This window comes from Leptodactylus fuscus, chromosome 1 (assembly GCF_031893055.1).
Source record: "Leptodactylus fuscus isolate aLepFus1 chromosome 1, aLepFus1.hap2, whole genome shotgun sequence".
Lineage (NCBI taxonomy): Eukaryota > Metazoa > Chordata > Amphibia > Anura > Leptodactylidae > Leptodactylus > Leptodactylus fuscus.
In genome coordinates this window covers 33932483-33949885 of record NC_134265.1, presented here as the reverse complement: position 1 = coordinate 33949885, position 17403 = coordinate 33932483, and the positions used below count along the sequence as shown (strand labels likewise).

The 17403-nt window shown below is 45.7% G+C and overlaps 1 protein-coding gene across 1 annotated transcript in view; it reads right to left on the bottom strand.

The window, feature by feature from the left end:
• Positions 1-17069, bottom strand: part of NDUFS4 (NADH:ubiquinone oxidoreductase subunit S4) — a 108979-nt gene extending 91910 nt beyond the window's left edge. Inside the window, exon 1 of the mRNA XM_075269542.1 lies at positions 16924-17069. Coding sequence (XP_075125643.1) covers positions 16924-17003 — 80 coding nt within the window. The 5' untranslated portion in view covers positions 17004-17069. The remainder of the gene's footprint in view (positions 1-16923) is intronic.
• Between the last annotated feature and the right edge of the window lie 334 nt (positions 17070-17403).

Sequence of the window (17403 nt, the reverse complement as noted above, 5' to 3'; positions counted from 1 at the left end):
GGCACCTTGTAATTTCCTTCTTGAGTCAGATATTCAGGGTATTTTAGCCATCTCTATAACCATTTGCTCCTTCAGCAGGGAGGAAGTAAATGACTGCAGTAAGTCGAGACTCTTCTTACTTTTTCCCATATTGAAATGAGTGTGAACTATTCTACATAGAACAGAGAACATATTTATCAAATTGTAGATTGGCAACCTGAATGTACACACGGAGGTTACTGGAGCTTTGGAATGCTCTTGGGTATGTTCACACGGCGGGAAAATGGACTCCAGAACATACAGTGCGGCTAGCAACACAACGCCAATGCAGTGCACCGGAATGGGCCGAATGAATGGGCCTAGTCAGGAGGGAGTAACGCGCCACGGACACAGCGCACTATCGGCTTTCCTGGGACCGTAGCGCTTTAGTGTCAGAAGGGCATTTCTGACAGTTAGCCAGGGACGTCCTTCTGCCTCGCGGCGCCTATCGCGCTGTACAGTGCGAGCGGGGAGGAACTCCCCCTCCCCTCCTGATAATACTCGTCTATGGATGAGCACTGTGAGCAGAGGAAGGGGGTGTTTCTCCCCACTCACACTGTACAGTGCGATAAGTGCTGCTGGGAAGGACGTTCCTGACTGACTGTCAGGAACGCCCTTCTGACTGTAAAGAGCTACGGTACCAGGACCGATAGCTCTTTACCTGGGGCACAGATCGGGAAAGTTCCTCCTCGCTCACACTGTACAGCGCGATAGGCGCTGCTGGGCAGAAGGGCGTCCCTGGCTAACTGTCAGAAACGCCCTTCTGACACTAATGCGCTACAGTCCCGGGACCGATAGCGCTTTACACCGGACATAGATCGGGAAAGCCGACAGTGCGCTGAATTCAGCGCACTGTCAGCTTTCCAGCAGTATATAGAACTGCATGTGCCCGATCTGATGAAAGATCCTCTTTAAGGGACATAGCAAGCCAACTGAATTACCCAAAATCGACAGTGGCCTATGTCATTACGAAGTGGAAAGTGAACGGTGATTGGCGGAATGTGCCCCGATTCAGCAGACTCCCGAAACTGGGAGATAGAGACCGACGAGTGTTGGCCAGAGAAACCACACCCAACCGATGGCTCACATACACCAGGAGTGTCACCAGGCATCCGGGAGTATTGTGTCGATCAATACCATCCGTAAGGAAGCATCTGCTGGGGTCTACCAACTATTGGATAGGAAGAAATTATGTTTTCCTACCGCAGGTGTCCAAATACTTATTGGTAGACATTGTGTATGTATACAGGACGAGACGCCGAAGTCGGAAAACAGTCTTACTCTAGTTACTTAAGTCCTCAGGTGCCATGATCAATAAAGATCATGGCATCTCAGTAGTTCGGGGAGACAAGTCGTCCCCCCCCCCCTTCCAACCCTTGGATCTCCTGTGGTAAGATTGCAGGATCGCAGGGATACTATGTGATATAGATATTGCAGAATATTGCGCTAGAGATCAGTAGATACTCAGCTCAAGCCCCTTTGTGGGACAGGGGAAAAAAAAATGTAAAGGAGTATAAAAAAAATAAATAAAAAGTTTCAAAAACCCATCTTATCTAATGTATTTTTGTCACCTCCCCCCAAAAAATAACAATAAATAAGTGACCAAAAAGTCCTACATTCCAAAAATTGATACCAAAGCCCCAACTTGCCCTGAAAACAAAGAGGTCTGACAACAAAAACAGTAAAAAAGTTAGAAGCGTCAGAAAACAGCGACCCCAGGAAAATCCTTCCGAAAAATGACAGCGAACGCTGTAACAACAGAATGCAAGAAATAATGATTGAATTGTAGATTTTTTCCCACGTTACCCTTTCGAATTTTTTTATAAAACTAATCAAAACATTACATGTGCCCCACCAAGGTGCCAAATAAAAGCAGGACCCATCACGCGAAGAACAAACCCTGACGTCGCTATGTCAACAGAAAAATTAAAAAAGTAATGAATTTAGGAAGTCTGAGAAGGAAAATATGAAAAACAGACCCTGAGCATTAATGTGCAATATATTAAAAAAAAATAAAAAATTTAAAAAAAATTGCCAACCTCCATCTCCGCCGCCGCACGGACACAATATAAAAAAAAAATTAAAATAAAATACTCTGAGTTCCAGTACAAAAAATTCCTTTCCGATGCCTGTGTTACATATACAGAAATCTATTAAGAGAAAACTTTGAGAAAAAAAATTCATACTAGTGCAAAATTGAATTTTTATTAGAATTACCATCTGCCAGTAAAATTTCTAAAACGGCGATTGTTGACACGACTACTACTGTCTGCCGCTCGGCCCAGAAATTAAAAACACATTCAATGAAGAACGGAAATGAAGGTACTAAAAAGAAATATTACATAAACCCTTCTGCCACCGCCAAGATAACTAAACTGCAGGACGATAACCGTTGGCCAATCCGCACGGAAGACATGCCAGCTGTATGGAAAGTTTTCCCCTCGTGCTGGACCTTCTGGAAAAATGGCTGACTCAGGACTTTTAAAACAATGGTGTTGTGTTGGAATGGGAAATGGCGACAAGAAAAACACCAGATCATTTTCACTAAACACAGACTTTTCAGAATCATTAGCAATATCCGTTTATTCAATTCATTAACACCCCCCCTCCCCCAAAAAAGAAGACAAAAATATTAGATGACCTGTCACTTATTATAGGACAGCCAACATTCCTCTCGAAAAATGACTGGTGTAACATAGAAGCAGCAAATTGGCAATTTAAGAACTACAGAAAAAAAGGGCAAGCAAATAGCCACACTATGGCCTGGTTCACATCTGCGTTCGGTATTCTGTTTGAGGAGTCCGCATGGGGACCCCCCCCCCCCCACAAAAGGACTACCGAACGCATTGGCAAGTGGTGAGCTTATGGAAGCACATGGACCCATAGACTATAATGGGGCCCGTGTGTTTTCCGTACGGAACATGCGGAGAGAAAAGTACCGTATATACTCGAGTACAAGCTGACCCGAATATAAGCCGAGGCCCCTAATTTTACCACAAAAACATGGGAAAACTTATTGACTCGACTATAAGCCTAGGGGGTCGGAGTTTTTGGGTGCAGTAGTTGCTGGGTGCTGGGGAAGGAGAGGGGGTGTTTTGGTTGTCTGTCTGCCTCTTCCCTGAGCTTGAGGACTGGGTTTTTTTTCCCACACTGGCTGAATATCGGGGATCTGCAGTGCTCCTATTAACCCCTTCCTGACGGAACAGGAGCCCTGCAGATCCCCTATATTCAGTAGACCGGGCACTGTCAGACACAGGGAGACCTAATGTGTTTGTGTTTCACAGTCATTTTCTACTTTTATATGTATTCTAGGGAAAGGAGGGATTTACAACTTTTATTTACTTTATTTTTGTATTATATTGTTTTTAAAGATTTTTTTCTTCACTATTTTATGGGAGATTCTATACATTACTATTGTGGCTGGTCATAGACCTCCCCCTCCCCCCCCCAAAAAAAAAATAATATATTTTTTTTTTTTTGCTTGACTCGAGTATAAGCCGGGGGGGGGGGGGGGGGGTTCTTTTTGACTTATACTCGAGTATATACGATACTTCATTGAACCACTGCCCTAAAAATATAGAGAGGAATTTACTATAACTGGCGTTTCTCAGTCTTTACATAAGAGGTTTTCTGGCCCCAAATCAATTTTTCAAAGCTAGGACACAGTGGTCGAGGTATCAGGCTTTTTCCAACCCTCAAAGCCCAATCATGACTGTACCCCCTGTGACCACGATCATTAAGCCGTTGGCAACACACATGTTAAGGGCTCGTTCACACGGGACAAGAGAGGGCGGATTTTGATGCTGAATTCACCTCAGAATCCGCCCCCTCACAATAGAGGACTATGTAGACCGGTAGCTTAATTTTTTCCATGAGTGGTATGTTCCGGCTCACGGAAAAAAGAAGTGAGCTGCCCTTTCTTCAGGCGGATTCCGCAGCTGATTCAGCCCCGGCGTCCGCCTCGCGACAGCACACTCCGGACTAGGCCCATTCATTTGAGCCTACTCTGGAGCAGGAAGCTGCGACAGTCGCGGGCAGGCACATTTTGGTCCTATTGTGACGTGGCTTCCCACATCAGAATCAGGACCAGAATACGCGGTCCCATGCCCTGTGTGAACGAGGCCTATGAGATCCAGGCACTGCAGCTCCAACGTGTCCTTCCCCATCACACTGCTCAAAGCATAACGTTGCCTACACAACTGTAGTAAAAAAAATAAAAATAAGCAAAATACATAAAATAGGTAAAACAACTTTCAAAAGGACGCAAATACTAAGGCTATGTTCACATCTGCAATGGAGTTTCCGTCACAGTTTGCGTCTACAATCGCCAAACAAAAAAAAGTCTTGCAAGTCCAGAGCCCATTAACTATAAAAAAAACAAGAACAACAACAACAAAAACCCCCCACACAAATAACAACAGGACAAGGGATAGGCGGATCCTAGAGTGAATCTAAGAATCACAGCCCTTAAAGAGGTTGTCCAAGATAAAAAATATTTTTTTAAATTAGGCCAGGAAAGGTGAAAAAATAAAAATAAAAAACCCAAAACACACTCACCTGTCTTCGAATGTTCCGGTGTCACCAAGCGCAGTCTGGTCTCATCAATCATCAAAGAAGCTTTATTGGCATGTCCGAATAGATATTTGGCATTGCCAAAGCAAGTAAAGTGGGGAGGAGAGTTGGGGTTGGGGGGGAAGATGGTGGGTATGGGGAGGGGGGTGATTTGGGGTATAATAGTCTTTGGGGTCTCATCTTCTCCTTAATTGGTGGCAGGTGGACACATAGCAATCTCCACAGTGGCCTCCTCTTCTCCCAGTAGGATGTAGAATTTCCTCTTCTTACCCAATCAAATTAAAACAAGTCAGAAGAGCTTTATTGGTGCCAGCGGGAATGTTTGGTATGGTGGGGGGGGGAGGGTTGGATTGGGACGTGCAGGAGTGGGTAATTAGAGGGGGCAGAAATGGGAAGTCGGGGGGTGAATGGGTGATTAGAGGTGGTGGTAATGGGGTATAACAGTCTATGGGGTTTCATCTTCCCCTCATTTGGTGACAGCTGGACACATATTGGGCAGCGATCTCCACTGTGGACTCCTCCTCTCCCAGTAGGATGTAGAGTTTCCTCTTCTCGTTCTGGTCTTCCGTACGTCCCGGCTCCCTTTCCTAAGGCTGCTGATTGGAGGTCACGGTGCGGTGTGGACTCTGCCGTAAGGAAACAGCAGAGGAGCAGGAGCAGGACCAGACCATGCTGGGAGGCACCGGAGCACCAGGGACAGGTGAGTATGTTGACTTTTTTTGTGTGTGTGTGTGGGGGGGGTCCACTTTCCCCAGCCTAATTTATAAATGTAATTACATTACACGTGTGGCAGTTCTCCAGGAGACTTTTGGCAGGAGAAGGGTTAAGGGTTTCTTGGACGTTCAGTGCCAAATGTGAAGCCATGTTTTAGACATCATGTCAGGTAACATAATTTAATTACATATTAATAATGTGCACTTCCTTCCCTAAATGCTGGAACTTGCAGAAAACACATAAATACAAGACTTGGCACAGGCTAGTGAGAACACCTGATCGTGGCGCTGTAGTAGTGAAATGATGGAATGGCTGCAGGCGCCGACAAGCTGGCACGCTGCTCGGCCTACTCGCTGTACGACCTGAAACCCACCCGGTACAAACGTAGAAGAGAAACCGCGTCACAACCTAGTACAAAAACTGCAAATCTGACCTATATATCTTCACTGTGCTTATTCATCGCAACTCCCCAGCGCCACTGAATCTACCCCACACAATCTGTGGCACAAGTCGAAGGGCAGCTTCATAATTTCTGTACCATAAAGACGCCAGAAGTCGCACTTCATTTTTTACGGAAGAGTACTAATAATCCTCATCTCATTGTTGAGTTATATATTTAGCCATGGAGAACGAATTTCTCACAGATTTTTTGCAACACAAGATGTAGCTTTGAGTTATACTATGTTGGTGAGAGGTCTGACAATTTGATCATGATTATTATATATATATATTTTTTTTTTTTGGGGGGGGGGGTGTAGGGGAAGCAAAACAGTGATTCAGCTATTTTGCTGATCTTTTACCATCATGGCGCTCAATGTATGGCGTAAATATTTCCATATTTGTAACAGTAACGGAAACGAGACATCAACCAGGATAACCAATGTAATTTTGTTCACGTCGGTTATTACAATATTTGCGAGGCTCTACCTGCAGTTTTGTTCAGGCCGAACACATCTGAATTGGAGCGGCTATTAGTCTCTGGAGTCTCTTTAGACCTTAGAGCCGTGATGGCAAACCTATGGCATGGGTACCAGAGGTGGCACTCAGAGCCCTCTCTTTGGGCACCCATCCGTGGAACAGATTATACTGTGTGGGGCCACCGTGGAGCAAATTGTACTGTGTGGGGACTACTGTGCAGTAGGAACGGCCTCTCTTCGCGTCTTCTTCCGGCGCTGGCTTCAAATTTCTAGGCCTCAGGCAACCGACTGTGTATGCCTGCCGGCCACAAGAAAACGGCCGCTTACAATACTATGTAAGCGGCCATATTCTTGTGGTCGGCGGGTATGCACAGTCGGCAGTGAGGCCTAGATATTTGAAGCCGCAGCATAAGTTCTCTCGCAGCATAGGGGACGCCCCCAGTGCTGTTTGAGTGCTGGAGACCGCCCCCAGTGCTGCAAGAGAACTCATTTGCATACCGAAGAAAACTGGGACTTCTACTGAACGGCAGCGTGGAGAAGACATCTAAAGGTAGGAGAAGAATAGCATTTCTTAAGGCTATTCCTACGTGTTAGGGACAAGAAATTGAGTTTTAATGATAGGATCCCTTTAATCGTAACCGAGGTAATACTCCTGATCAATGACAATTTTTATTTAGGATTTAAGTCATAATTGCCCAGCTCTACTTTTTATTTATTTTATTTTGGAGGGGAGCAAAACATCAAATCGGCTATTTTGAGCTGCCGGTCCATCGGCAGCTTCCAACACCTGGAGGCTACGGCAGCGACTGATCTGTGTGGGGTCCAAGTGACAGATTATATGATGAGCTATCCTCGATCTGGAGCCAGAAAATCTTTTTAATGTTCTTTGGCTCATAAAATTGTGACAAAAGTCTAAAAGGACTGAAACTAAAATAGAGAATAAATAAAGACAACACAACTGGGACAACGAGTGACTAAGCCAGAGTCCTTCGACCAAGCTACTATGTGCCAACACAACAATGCCACCATGATGGTTCTTGGTAAACCATTGATCCCTTGAACTTTCTACTATTTTCAATGAAAGAGAACTAAAATGCTGAGCAAAGTGTTGAGGCAACATAATGATGGAGAACATTGTGTTCCGACTTTCATCTTTGAGGACCTCTGGGATGTGCTGGCCGAGAATACAACGCAACAATAATACAACCGGCTGTCAATCATGTAAAGAGCAAGAGTATCCCCTGTACACACACTGTCCCCGACAATGACAGGAGCAGGAGATAACAACCTGTTCTCCAATAATTTGGTTATGATGATTTTTCATGGCGTTCCAACGCAGTCACAAATATATCCAGCAACATAAAAAAGCAGAACAAAAACCTAAGATCACAGGCGATGCTTTCATGTGCACAACCAGCTCTGCCCGTCATAGCCTCTGTGTATCCATGATGGGTTCTACAGTTAAAGGGGTTGGCCAATGAACATGGATCACCTAAACTGTGGGTCCTGAAATGATCACGAGAAGGGAACCTCTCAGGTCGTTATAGGACACTAAATCTCCCAGAGGTCCTTAAGGCCCGTGTCCCAAATAGACCTGTAGCAATGCCATCTGTGTCAAGAAAAAAAACAAACCTTTATACTCACCTAGATATGAGCCTGATCGGACTCATCTCTGGGCTCCCGGCGTCTGCACAGTTCTTAAAAAGGGTTGTCCAAGATGTAACAATTTACTTACCTGGTCCTAGGAAATCGTTGATGATGGAGCCAGGGGTTCCGGGGGCGTCTGAACCGCTGGGTCATTTGATCTGAAGCAACGTTCTGTTCCCGGGTCATCCCACTCTCTCCTTCCCGAATCTCATAGGAAATTACATATGAGATCAAGGGGAGGAGAGGGTAGAATGACCAGGTGATGGGAGTGGTGAAACATTGCTTCAGGTAACATGACATCACCGAAATCCCAGGTCCTTCTCTCCAAATCCCTGGGACCAGGTAAGTAAGTTACTACTCCCCAGAAAAAGCTCTTTAAGTGAACACAGGGACATACAAAGCAGTTTCAATGTGCACTAAAGCCAAGGTGAAGAAGTCAGGAGTACAGGAGCAGAGCGAGTACAGTTTTTGGGGGGGTTTTCCATCACAGAATCGCGTGGGATTAAAAAAGTTGTATTTGGGACAGTAAACCCTCACACTGATGGCTATCCTATAAAAGGGAATGTCCGGAACGTTATCTATTTTCGATATTGATGACCAAAGTGCCGGCCAAGCAGATGCCTTAAGGACTAGTTCACACGGGGCAAGAGGGGGTGGATTTTGGTGCAGCATCCTCCTCAAAATCCGCCCCCTCACAATAGAGGTCTATGTAGACCACTTGCAATCGTTTTTCCGCTTGCGGAAAGAAGAAGTGAGCTGTCCTTTCTTGAAGTGGGCGCCTCGTCCGCGTCAGAACAATCCCTCCGGACTAGGCCCATTCATTTTGGTCTACTCCGGAGCGGGAAGCCGCGGCTGGCGCATTTTGGTCCTGATCTGACCGGCTTCCTGCATCAAAATCAGGACCAAAATACGCAGTCACTAACCCAGTGTGAACTAGCCCGGAGTCTGCTTATTATATCATTTGCAGAACCAATCGGCTGTTCTTGTGCTGTTTTAGGTACACCTTAGAAGGGTCATCTATATCAGATAGGTGGGTGTTCAACTCCTATCAGCTGTTTATATTACATATATTCAGGTGAACTGGGCGAAACTGCAATACAACGCACCACTGCTACGAGCTAGACCAACAAACAAGTGATAGGCTAAGCATGGGGGCCAATGATCAGAGCAGATGCCAAGGGTCTGATACTACCGACCTATGGTAACTATAGGCCAACAATATCCTGAAGAACACCTCTCAAAACACCAAGTCACTGCACATCAATGCGACTAGGTCTATGTAGTTACACAACATAAGGCAAATACTTCCACGGGCAAAGTAGGCAAAATGTTGTCTGGTCTTCTTTACTCCAACGACAGACACAATTGTCGAATCTGTAAACACAGGATTATGCATCTAATTTGGCTCTTACACTTCCAATTCTCGCACACCGGGAGGCGTAGTGACAGTTTTATTGTGCAGCCGCACCATCATCCCTGCGTTACCCCATGACCGAGTTCAGCCATCATTACAAAACGTACTGTGCGCAATGAACCAACTTCGTGGGAGGGAGTAAATATTGATTTTTCTTTTTTTCTAGTTTGGTACATTCCATATCTTAGAAAGGTCACGACACAAAAACAGCGAGACAACAAAAGTAAATATTTGTTCTAAAATTATGAAAAATTCTTTTCGACAAGGCTTGATATTGTCACTAACAGAAGGGAATCCACGTAAAAGGCGAGAAATAATCGGGCAAGCTATGGGAGTGTATTGCACCAACTATGGGTATGTTCACATCTGCGTTTTTTTTGATATGTTCAAGTCCATCGTTGGAAAAAATAATTAAAATCTAGTGACAGATATAAACCGAGGCCGAGGAAACCCACTGACACAGATGCGATGAGACTTGGGTTGTGCGCCTACTGGGATCATGGCTGAAGTTTACGGTAATCCACGATCTTGTGCTGGAACGGTCATACAAATGATGGAAACAAAGGCAAAGAGACAGAATGACCATGCCATGTGACCCCTTAATAATTACTAAAATTAGATAGACGATACTCTTCCCTGGAAGCTGGGCCACTTTGCCCCTCCGAACCGTCAAAAATCTCCCATTCCCCACAATGGGACAGTATCTTACATCCAAAACTTCCATCAATAAGTCAACAGATGAAATTGGCTACAGTATTCCGTACTGAAACTTATTAAGTCTGGCGTTTCCTACGTCAATCTTAAACCATGAGACCACTAGTGCTAAGTATGCGAGAATTATTAAGAGGCTCCGGATGCTTAAAAATTCTTGTCCCCTCCATCAGAACTGAAATCTATTCCAGTCAAGGACCGGCCAAGATTTCTGGTAGAACTCGCACATGTTTTTTGGCCTAAGTTATAGTAAGTCGGACAGACTGACGTGGCTCTACCCCAGATGATAAGGGAAGCCACAGAAAAGCCATACATGTGGCAATTTTCGGGCTGATCAGCATTAGTAAATTCGACCTATTGCTTTAGAGCAGTGTTTCTCAACCTAAAGTACGTGCACACCCTAAGTGATACACTCTGCAGTCCCCGGGCGCACATACTGCCACCAAGAACCACTGGTTTATCATACATGCTACACTTCATGCAGGTCCACCGTGCCTAGGACGGACACCACGGGTGCCATGCTTACATTAGCAGCCCAGTGACTACCTCCATTACCTTTGGTGGAGATGCTTGCACCCGAGGGTGACCCGAGGAGAGGAAATTATCTCAACATATCACCCGTTGTCTTCTATGACATCTGCAGTTTGGAGAGAGTCAGGAGGTCCCCATAGACTTTAGATGGTTGACCAGTAGTGCCTAAACTGATCCGCTGTGGAAATGTTCTTGCCATTGGAGGAAAGATTTCCTACTTCTATTCACTCCAATGGGAGGTGCGGGTGGAACCAGTCCCAAGATTGGGCAGGACACATTTTTCAGCTAGAGGAAAAAGGGCTCCATGACTCCAATTGAAATGTATGGGAATTTTTGTCTCGGATTTTGCCATGTGAACTTACCCTTATGCCTTCATTTTCCACTTGTCCCATTTGGGGCTGTTCGGGAGTCATTTTTGTTCCTTTTACGTTTCCTTTTTAACATTTTATACCTGTTTACATGTCAAAACCCTGAAAGCCCAGACCTAGCAAACATAAGGGTCAATTCTTTCTACCATTTTATATCCTGATGCAAATATTCCAGGCACCGAAACAGAGTTTGTAGGCTAAAGCTGTGTGTTTACAACGCTGGGTAAAGTTTCATAAACTTTCACAAACTTTCCATGGGGACCAACCCCTGAAATTCTTGTCACCCATCCAGGTTAATGTTATGACACACAAATATGTCTTAATCCACTGCTTAGAAATCAGCGATCTTCTTGGTCGCCCTGAAAGACGACCCCTACCTAGTCCCAAAATACTCCAAAGCGAGCTCAATTATAACATCCGCTGACAGCAGCGCTCCACAAGAGAAATGTCCTTAATACAAAAACCTTCGACACTTGTAAACATTTCTAAGAAATCTCCTTGGAGGGTCAACTTTTCAGTAACCGAACTCTTACAACTGCTGAACTCGAGTACTGGGGAAAGGCTTGTACTAATCCTATGGCCGGGAGATATAACGTCATACACTTCTCCGACACTCGGCCTCCATTCACAAGTCATTGGAGACAAACAGTGGGAGGCGCTTTATGGCTGAAAAACACAACCGTGATATCAAGGCAAAGCCAATCCCGAGACCTTCCAAGTCCGTGAGTCAATCCATGGCCATTGGAGAATTGTTCCTGAAGTCTCCACCTCTCGATTTACCAAGACTGTGACACGTGCCATCAGGAGTATGAGAAAGCTGGGTGACGAGCTCTAAAGACAGCTGCAATTTTCCCATCACTGGCACTCACAGGACTTTGACGTCTCGCCAATTGACACTAGTGCAAAAGATTTAAACCGGCGTAGGAAGAAAAATGCACAGAATCCATCAGAAAACCCAGATGAGAAAGACCTGTAAAGCCAACTTTTTGTCTAGGGACACCAGGACAAAAGTAATGGAAACCTGACCCAAACATTATAGTCAATGGGGTTCCTTGGGATCCATTATTGTCCTTCATTAGATGGACCATTTTTCCGTTGATTTGGTCCTGCGATGGACCAGAAGAGCAGAGGCAAGGATGTACAAGTGAACACAACCTTAAAACACTTTCAGAGCCCTGATCTTATCATCATTCAGTCTGGATTACATGAAGAGTCAGAGGGATTGGAGCAAGAAGATCTGTGCTAACTCTCCAAGAAACAACCTCCCTAACAAGTTCCTTCAAAAACTGTCTGCAAGAGTATCTGTGTGCAGAGTTATTACTCATACATTTTTCTGAACAGATAGTGATAAATGCTGTCCAGAAACTGAATTTACAAGGTTGCAGAAGGGGGTCATCTAGTGAAGCGGGTAAATATTTGGGGAATGATGGCTACCTCTGTACCTGGCTGTTCATTTATATTCTGCCTTTGTATTTCCAGCTTATTAGGGCACAACCAGCACACATATACAGTAGATATAGATCAGGTAACCAAAGGCACTCCATTGTAGGTGTCAGGCTGGGGCTATGCAGCAGTTTTGGTCGCTGTATGGCCAAAGATCGCCATACTGTACTGTGACGTTACCAATGCTTGATGTCTTTGTAACCACTACTACACAGTCCAGTCACATAAATGTGACCATCTGTCAAATCCAGAATAACCACCTTTGGCAGAGCGGACCAATGCGAGACGTGCAGGAAGAGAGGGGATGTTGTGATGATGGTCACTGGGATGTTGAGCCATGCCGACTCCAGAGCCGTGTCCAGCTGTGCTAGGTTACGCGGTTGAGCATCCATGGCGCGAACAACCTGATCAAGGTGGTCTCTCAGATTCTCAATTGGGTTCAAGTGCGGGGAATTTGCTGGCCAAGGGAGTACGGTAAACTCATCCTGGTGCTCCTAGAACCACACACGTACACTGCTAGCTTTATGACACGTCGTATTGTCCTACTGGTAGATGCCATCATCCTGAGGATAAACATTTCGCATGTAGGGGTGAACATGGTCCGCAAGGATAGATGCATACTTGTGTTGGTCCATCGTGCCTTCCACAATGATAAGTGCACCCAGATGGTTGATGACACGTGCCTTCTACGATTGGTTATTTAACGTTGATGTCAAAAGTAGGCGGTGGTCACATTAATATCACTGGACTGTGTATAAACCAATCTTCAAGGGTTCACTTACATTAGGAAATGAGTCAGAGGACAACACTGAGATCTTTGGTCGCATGAGGAGTTGCAGCCAAAACCGTCATGTAATTGCAGCTATACTACTAGCAGAATATTGAACCTGAAGGCAAAATAGTGAAACAACTACAGGGGACACTCGGAATTACATCTATAGATTAATGGACATAATAGGAATCACAAATCTGATGGTAGCAGACAACAAGAGAAGCCATGCAGCAATGTACAGCATGGTGGAATCATCTGTAGACTAGGAGTAATATCATAAGAGTAAATGCTCCAATTAATGGACCCGATTTTGCTAGAAAAGATTTGGGGTTTGCAGCAACAGCGCCATTCAATTGTAAGTAATATTCTGCAACAAATCTGCAGCTTGTGAACATACCCTAACTGCGTTTTACATTTCATCTTCAGATAACACATGGGCATGTGATTTGGCCTATGCTGCAATACCAGACACAAGCTGAAGACATGAGTGGCAGTGTTAGCTGAAAAAAAAAAAAAAAGTAGACCCTCGGAATGGTCAATAAACATAATAAAGATGATAAACCCTTTCCATTAGGGAAATGGACATTGGTCGTGTGTCTTCAAACTGCACTAAAGTCGTGCAAAGAAAGCAATTATTTCCTACGATGTTACAAAAAACATGCGACATACTGTGACTGAGAACATTGACGACGCAGTCGAGCGAGGTTAAATTCTTGTGCGTGTCAATGTCGCACGTAACATCGTTCAAAAAGGCATCAATTGTTGCGTGTGACAGCAAGTTGAGCGCCACCACAACTGCTGACTTTATAATCTTTGCTGAAATTTGGCAGAATGTCCAGATTATTTTTTTTTTATTGATCATCTATTTGTAACATCTACATGTCTGCACTCTCTAAACCTACACTTACACTATCAGCAATCGCAGACACCATTGTACTAAAATTGCATTGCGTGATATTGCTTTGTACTAAATTCGTGCAATGAAAAGTTTATTAATGCAATTTTTAATTTTGCATCGAATGCCGCCGTGTGGCCCTAGACTTAGCCCTAGACTTAGATAGTCTTGACACTGTTCAGTCATTAACTCCATAGGGGCGGCTGGAGATGGGGCCATATATACCTGATCAGTGGGGGTTCTAAAGCCGGCCTCTGTACTGATCAGCTTTGCGAGCCTGTCTCCTATACAAAAATCAGCGCTTCAAGCAGAAGTATATAGTGGCTGTGCGCCTTCACTGCAGCACCGCTCCTACTGACTACAATGGGAGCTGCAATGTGGTGACTCCGTCCGGTTGAGATACAGAGGACAGAGCCCTCTGTTGTGTATAGGACGGGCTACAGAAGAGGCTCCATAAAGCTGATCTGCCCAGGGTCTTTTATGGCCTATTCTAAAGACAACCCCTTTAAGCCCCTGCATGGTAACAGATCGCCTCTATACTAACTTGGGCTGCTTTTGTCATCCTTCTAGTGCAAAAAGGTACTGCAAAGTATTTGCTAATGAGGACTTTTTTTAGGACCTCCATTAGGCTAAACACCAAGTAAGTCAAAGCGGGACAAGCAGCACCTGTCCGAACACTGTTCAGGTTATCGCTCCTCACTTAGATAGCAGCCGGTTACATAAAGAGGCTACTTTCTGCAGGGGAAACATGGTACCCAAACTGAGACGATCAGGTAGTAATAGGAAGTTGCTATTAAAGCAGGAGACTTCTTAAAAACTGTGAGGGGTTAGCAAAGGTGGAACAATGGCACAGCAAACTAACTTTTTGTGCACATGAATCCGTGACATGATATCTGTGTGCTGTCCGTGTCCTCCATGGACTCATTCATTACATTAATGAGCCTGGCTAGGAATAGGACCTGGCCTGAGGTTTGTCCCTGGGCTCACGGCTCCCTACAGGACCTTTGATAATACGCAGGCATGTCTATGGGGCCATAAGAAAAGAATGGCTCAGTGTGCTAGCTGTTAAAAACCTGACTAAGGGTTGGTTCACACTAGCGCTTGTATTCCGTCCGCAAAGAGTCCGCATGGAGACCCCCCCGGACGGAATGCAATCGCAATTGCAAGCGATGTGCTTGCAAAGCACATGGAGCCCATAGACTATAATGGGCTCCGTGTGCTTGCCACGCACTGCCTGCACGAATGAATTGTGCGGGCATGCGCGGCAAGCACACGGAGCCCATTATAGTCTATGGGTTCCGTGTGCATAACTGCACAGCGCTTGCATTAGCGTTGGTATTCTGTTCGGGGGGGGGTCTCCATGTGGACTCCTTGCAATGGAATACAAGTGCTAGTGTGAACCAACCAAAACACACGGACAAAGCACATGGAGCTTATAATCTATAACCTGTCCTTAGGAGAGGTCATCAAATAAAGATCAGCAGAGTTCTGACACCAGGGAAGAGGCTGTAGCCTCCTCAGTACTTACCAAACACAGCACCATACATTTCACTTGAATGGGACTGAGCGGTGATCCGGCCGGATGATGTAACATGGACTGTGAAGTGGAAGTGGTTCTTGGGGAGTAGCACTGCCACTTCAACCAAGTGATCCAGGGGTACCCAGAAATCAGACCCCCACCAACTCTCTAGGAGAGATCATCAATGTAAAAGTCCCAGAAGACTCTTAAAGGTAATATCTAGGAATGATCAGAGATCCAAGAAGACTCGAGTTTTTTGTTTTGTTTTATTATATAGATTGTGAGCCCCATATAGGGTTCACAATGTACATTTTTTTCCCTATCAGTATGTTTTTGTAGAATGGGAGGAAATCCACACAAGCACAGGGAGAACATACAAACTCCTTGCAGATGTTGTTCCTGGTGGGATTCGAACCCAGGACTCCAGCACTGCAAGGCTGCAGTGCTAACCACTAAGCCACAGTGTTGCTCCTAAGAAGACTCGAGTTTTGAATGGAGCGACTGGTCAGACAGCGAGCACCAGTCCACTCATTTACTCAGTTATGGAATGAATAGAGCGGCGCTTGTTGTCCGACCAGCTACGCAAAACACCCCAGTTCTCAAGGTCCATGGAGTTCCAGCAGCTGGACACCCAATGATCAGCAAGTTATTCCGTATCCACAGGATGAGGGGTAACTTGGTGAAGCGAGACAACCCACTGACACTGACAAATCTGTTCTAGGGAAAACGACTGAGCTCTGAAGACGTCCTGCGCTTATTACACGGGGGATTCTGCGCGAGGGCGAAGATTACATGGTGACAACCATCCAACGACTGCGCCGGTAAGGTGTCAGTATATACATGACATGTAGGATATACATGTGTGTGTGATATATTCGGCGCTGACAGCTTCGCATTTACAAAAACCCAAAAGGAAGAGCGGTGTCCACACATGAGCGCGGCGTCCTGCGACTTTTACATGTGATGTTCATACTCTATAGTCAGTCTGGATAATAATATCAGATAACGACACATCTATTGATTCTCACATTGTGTATTAGTACGGTAATTAGCGCTAGTTAGACGCCGGTTATATACATGCGACACGTAGATGTAAGTAGTCACATGACACACGCCGCCATGTTGCTGGAGCCTACAGGTGTAACATACATTGTAATACCATAGATTACTATATAGAGATGATCTCCAAGATGTACAGGTGTGGGCAGACTACAACTCCCAGCATGCCCAGACGACCAGAGCATGCTGGGAGTTGTAGTTCTGTAAATACCCACAGGTTAAGTATCCAAAATACCAGAGGAATGAGGCTGAGGACACAGGGTCACACGTACTCCTCAGCGCCCTCCCCTGACAGGGGCATGACAGGCAGGCTACCACCGAGCCACACGTCCCACTCAGTTACCTGGTCGGGGTGAGAATGCCCGTCGCCGCTTTCCTAAGCCATAAAACTTGTCTCAGCGCCGGTGACATTGAAGCCGCCATGTTGCTTGTGGAACTGGAGTACGGTAGCGGTGGAAGGACAAAAAGCAGGAGAGCGAAAGCCAGCGCGATGACGTCACATGCGGCGTGCCCAGACAAGACGGGGACAAGAGCGCGGCGCTGAGAGGACGCTGAGAGGGCAGTCAGTGCTGTGAGGGCAGTCAGTGCTGAGAGGGCGGTCAGTGCTGTGAGGGCGGTCAGTGCTGTGAGGGCGGTCAGTGCTGTGAGGGCGGTCAGTGCTGAGAGGGCGGTCAGTGCTGTGAGGGCGGTCAGTGCTGAGAGGGCGGTCAGTGCTGTGAGGGCGGTCAGTGCTGTGAGGGCGGTCAGTGCTGTGAGGGCAGTCAGTGCTGTGAGGGCAGTCAGTGCTGTGAGGGCAGTCAGTGCTGTGTGCACGGCCATGGCT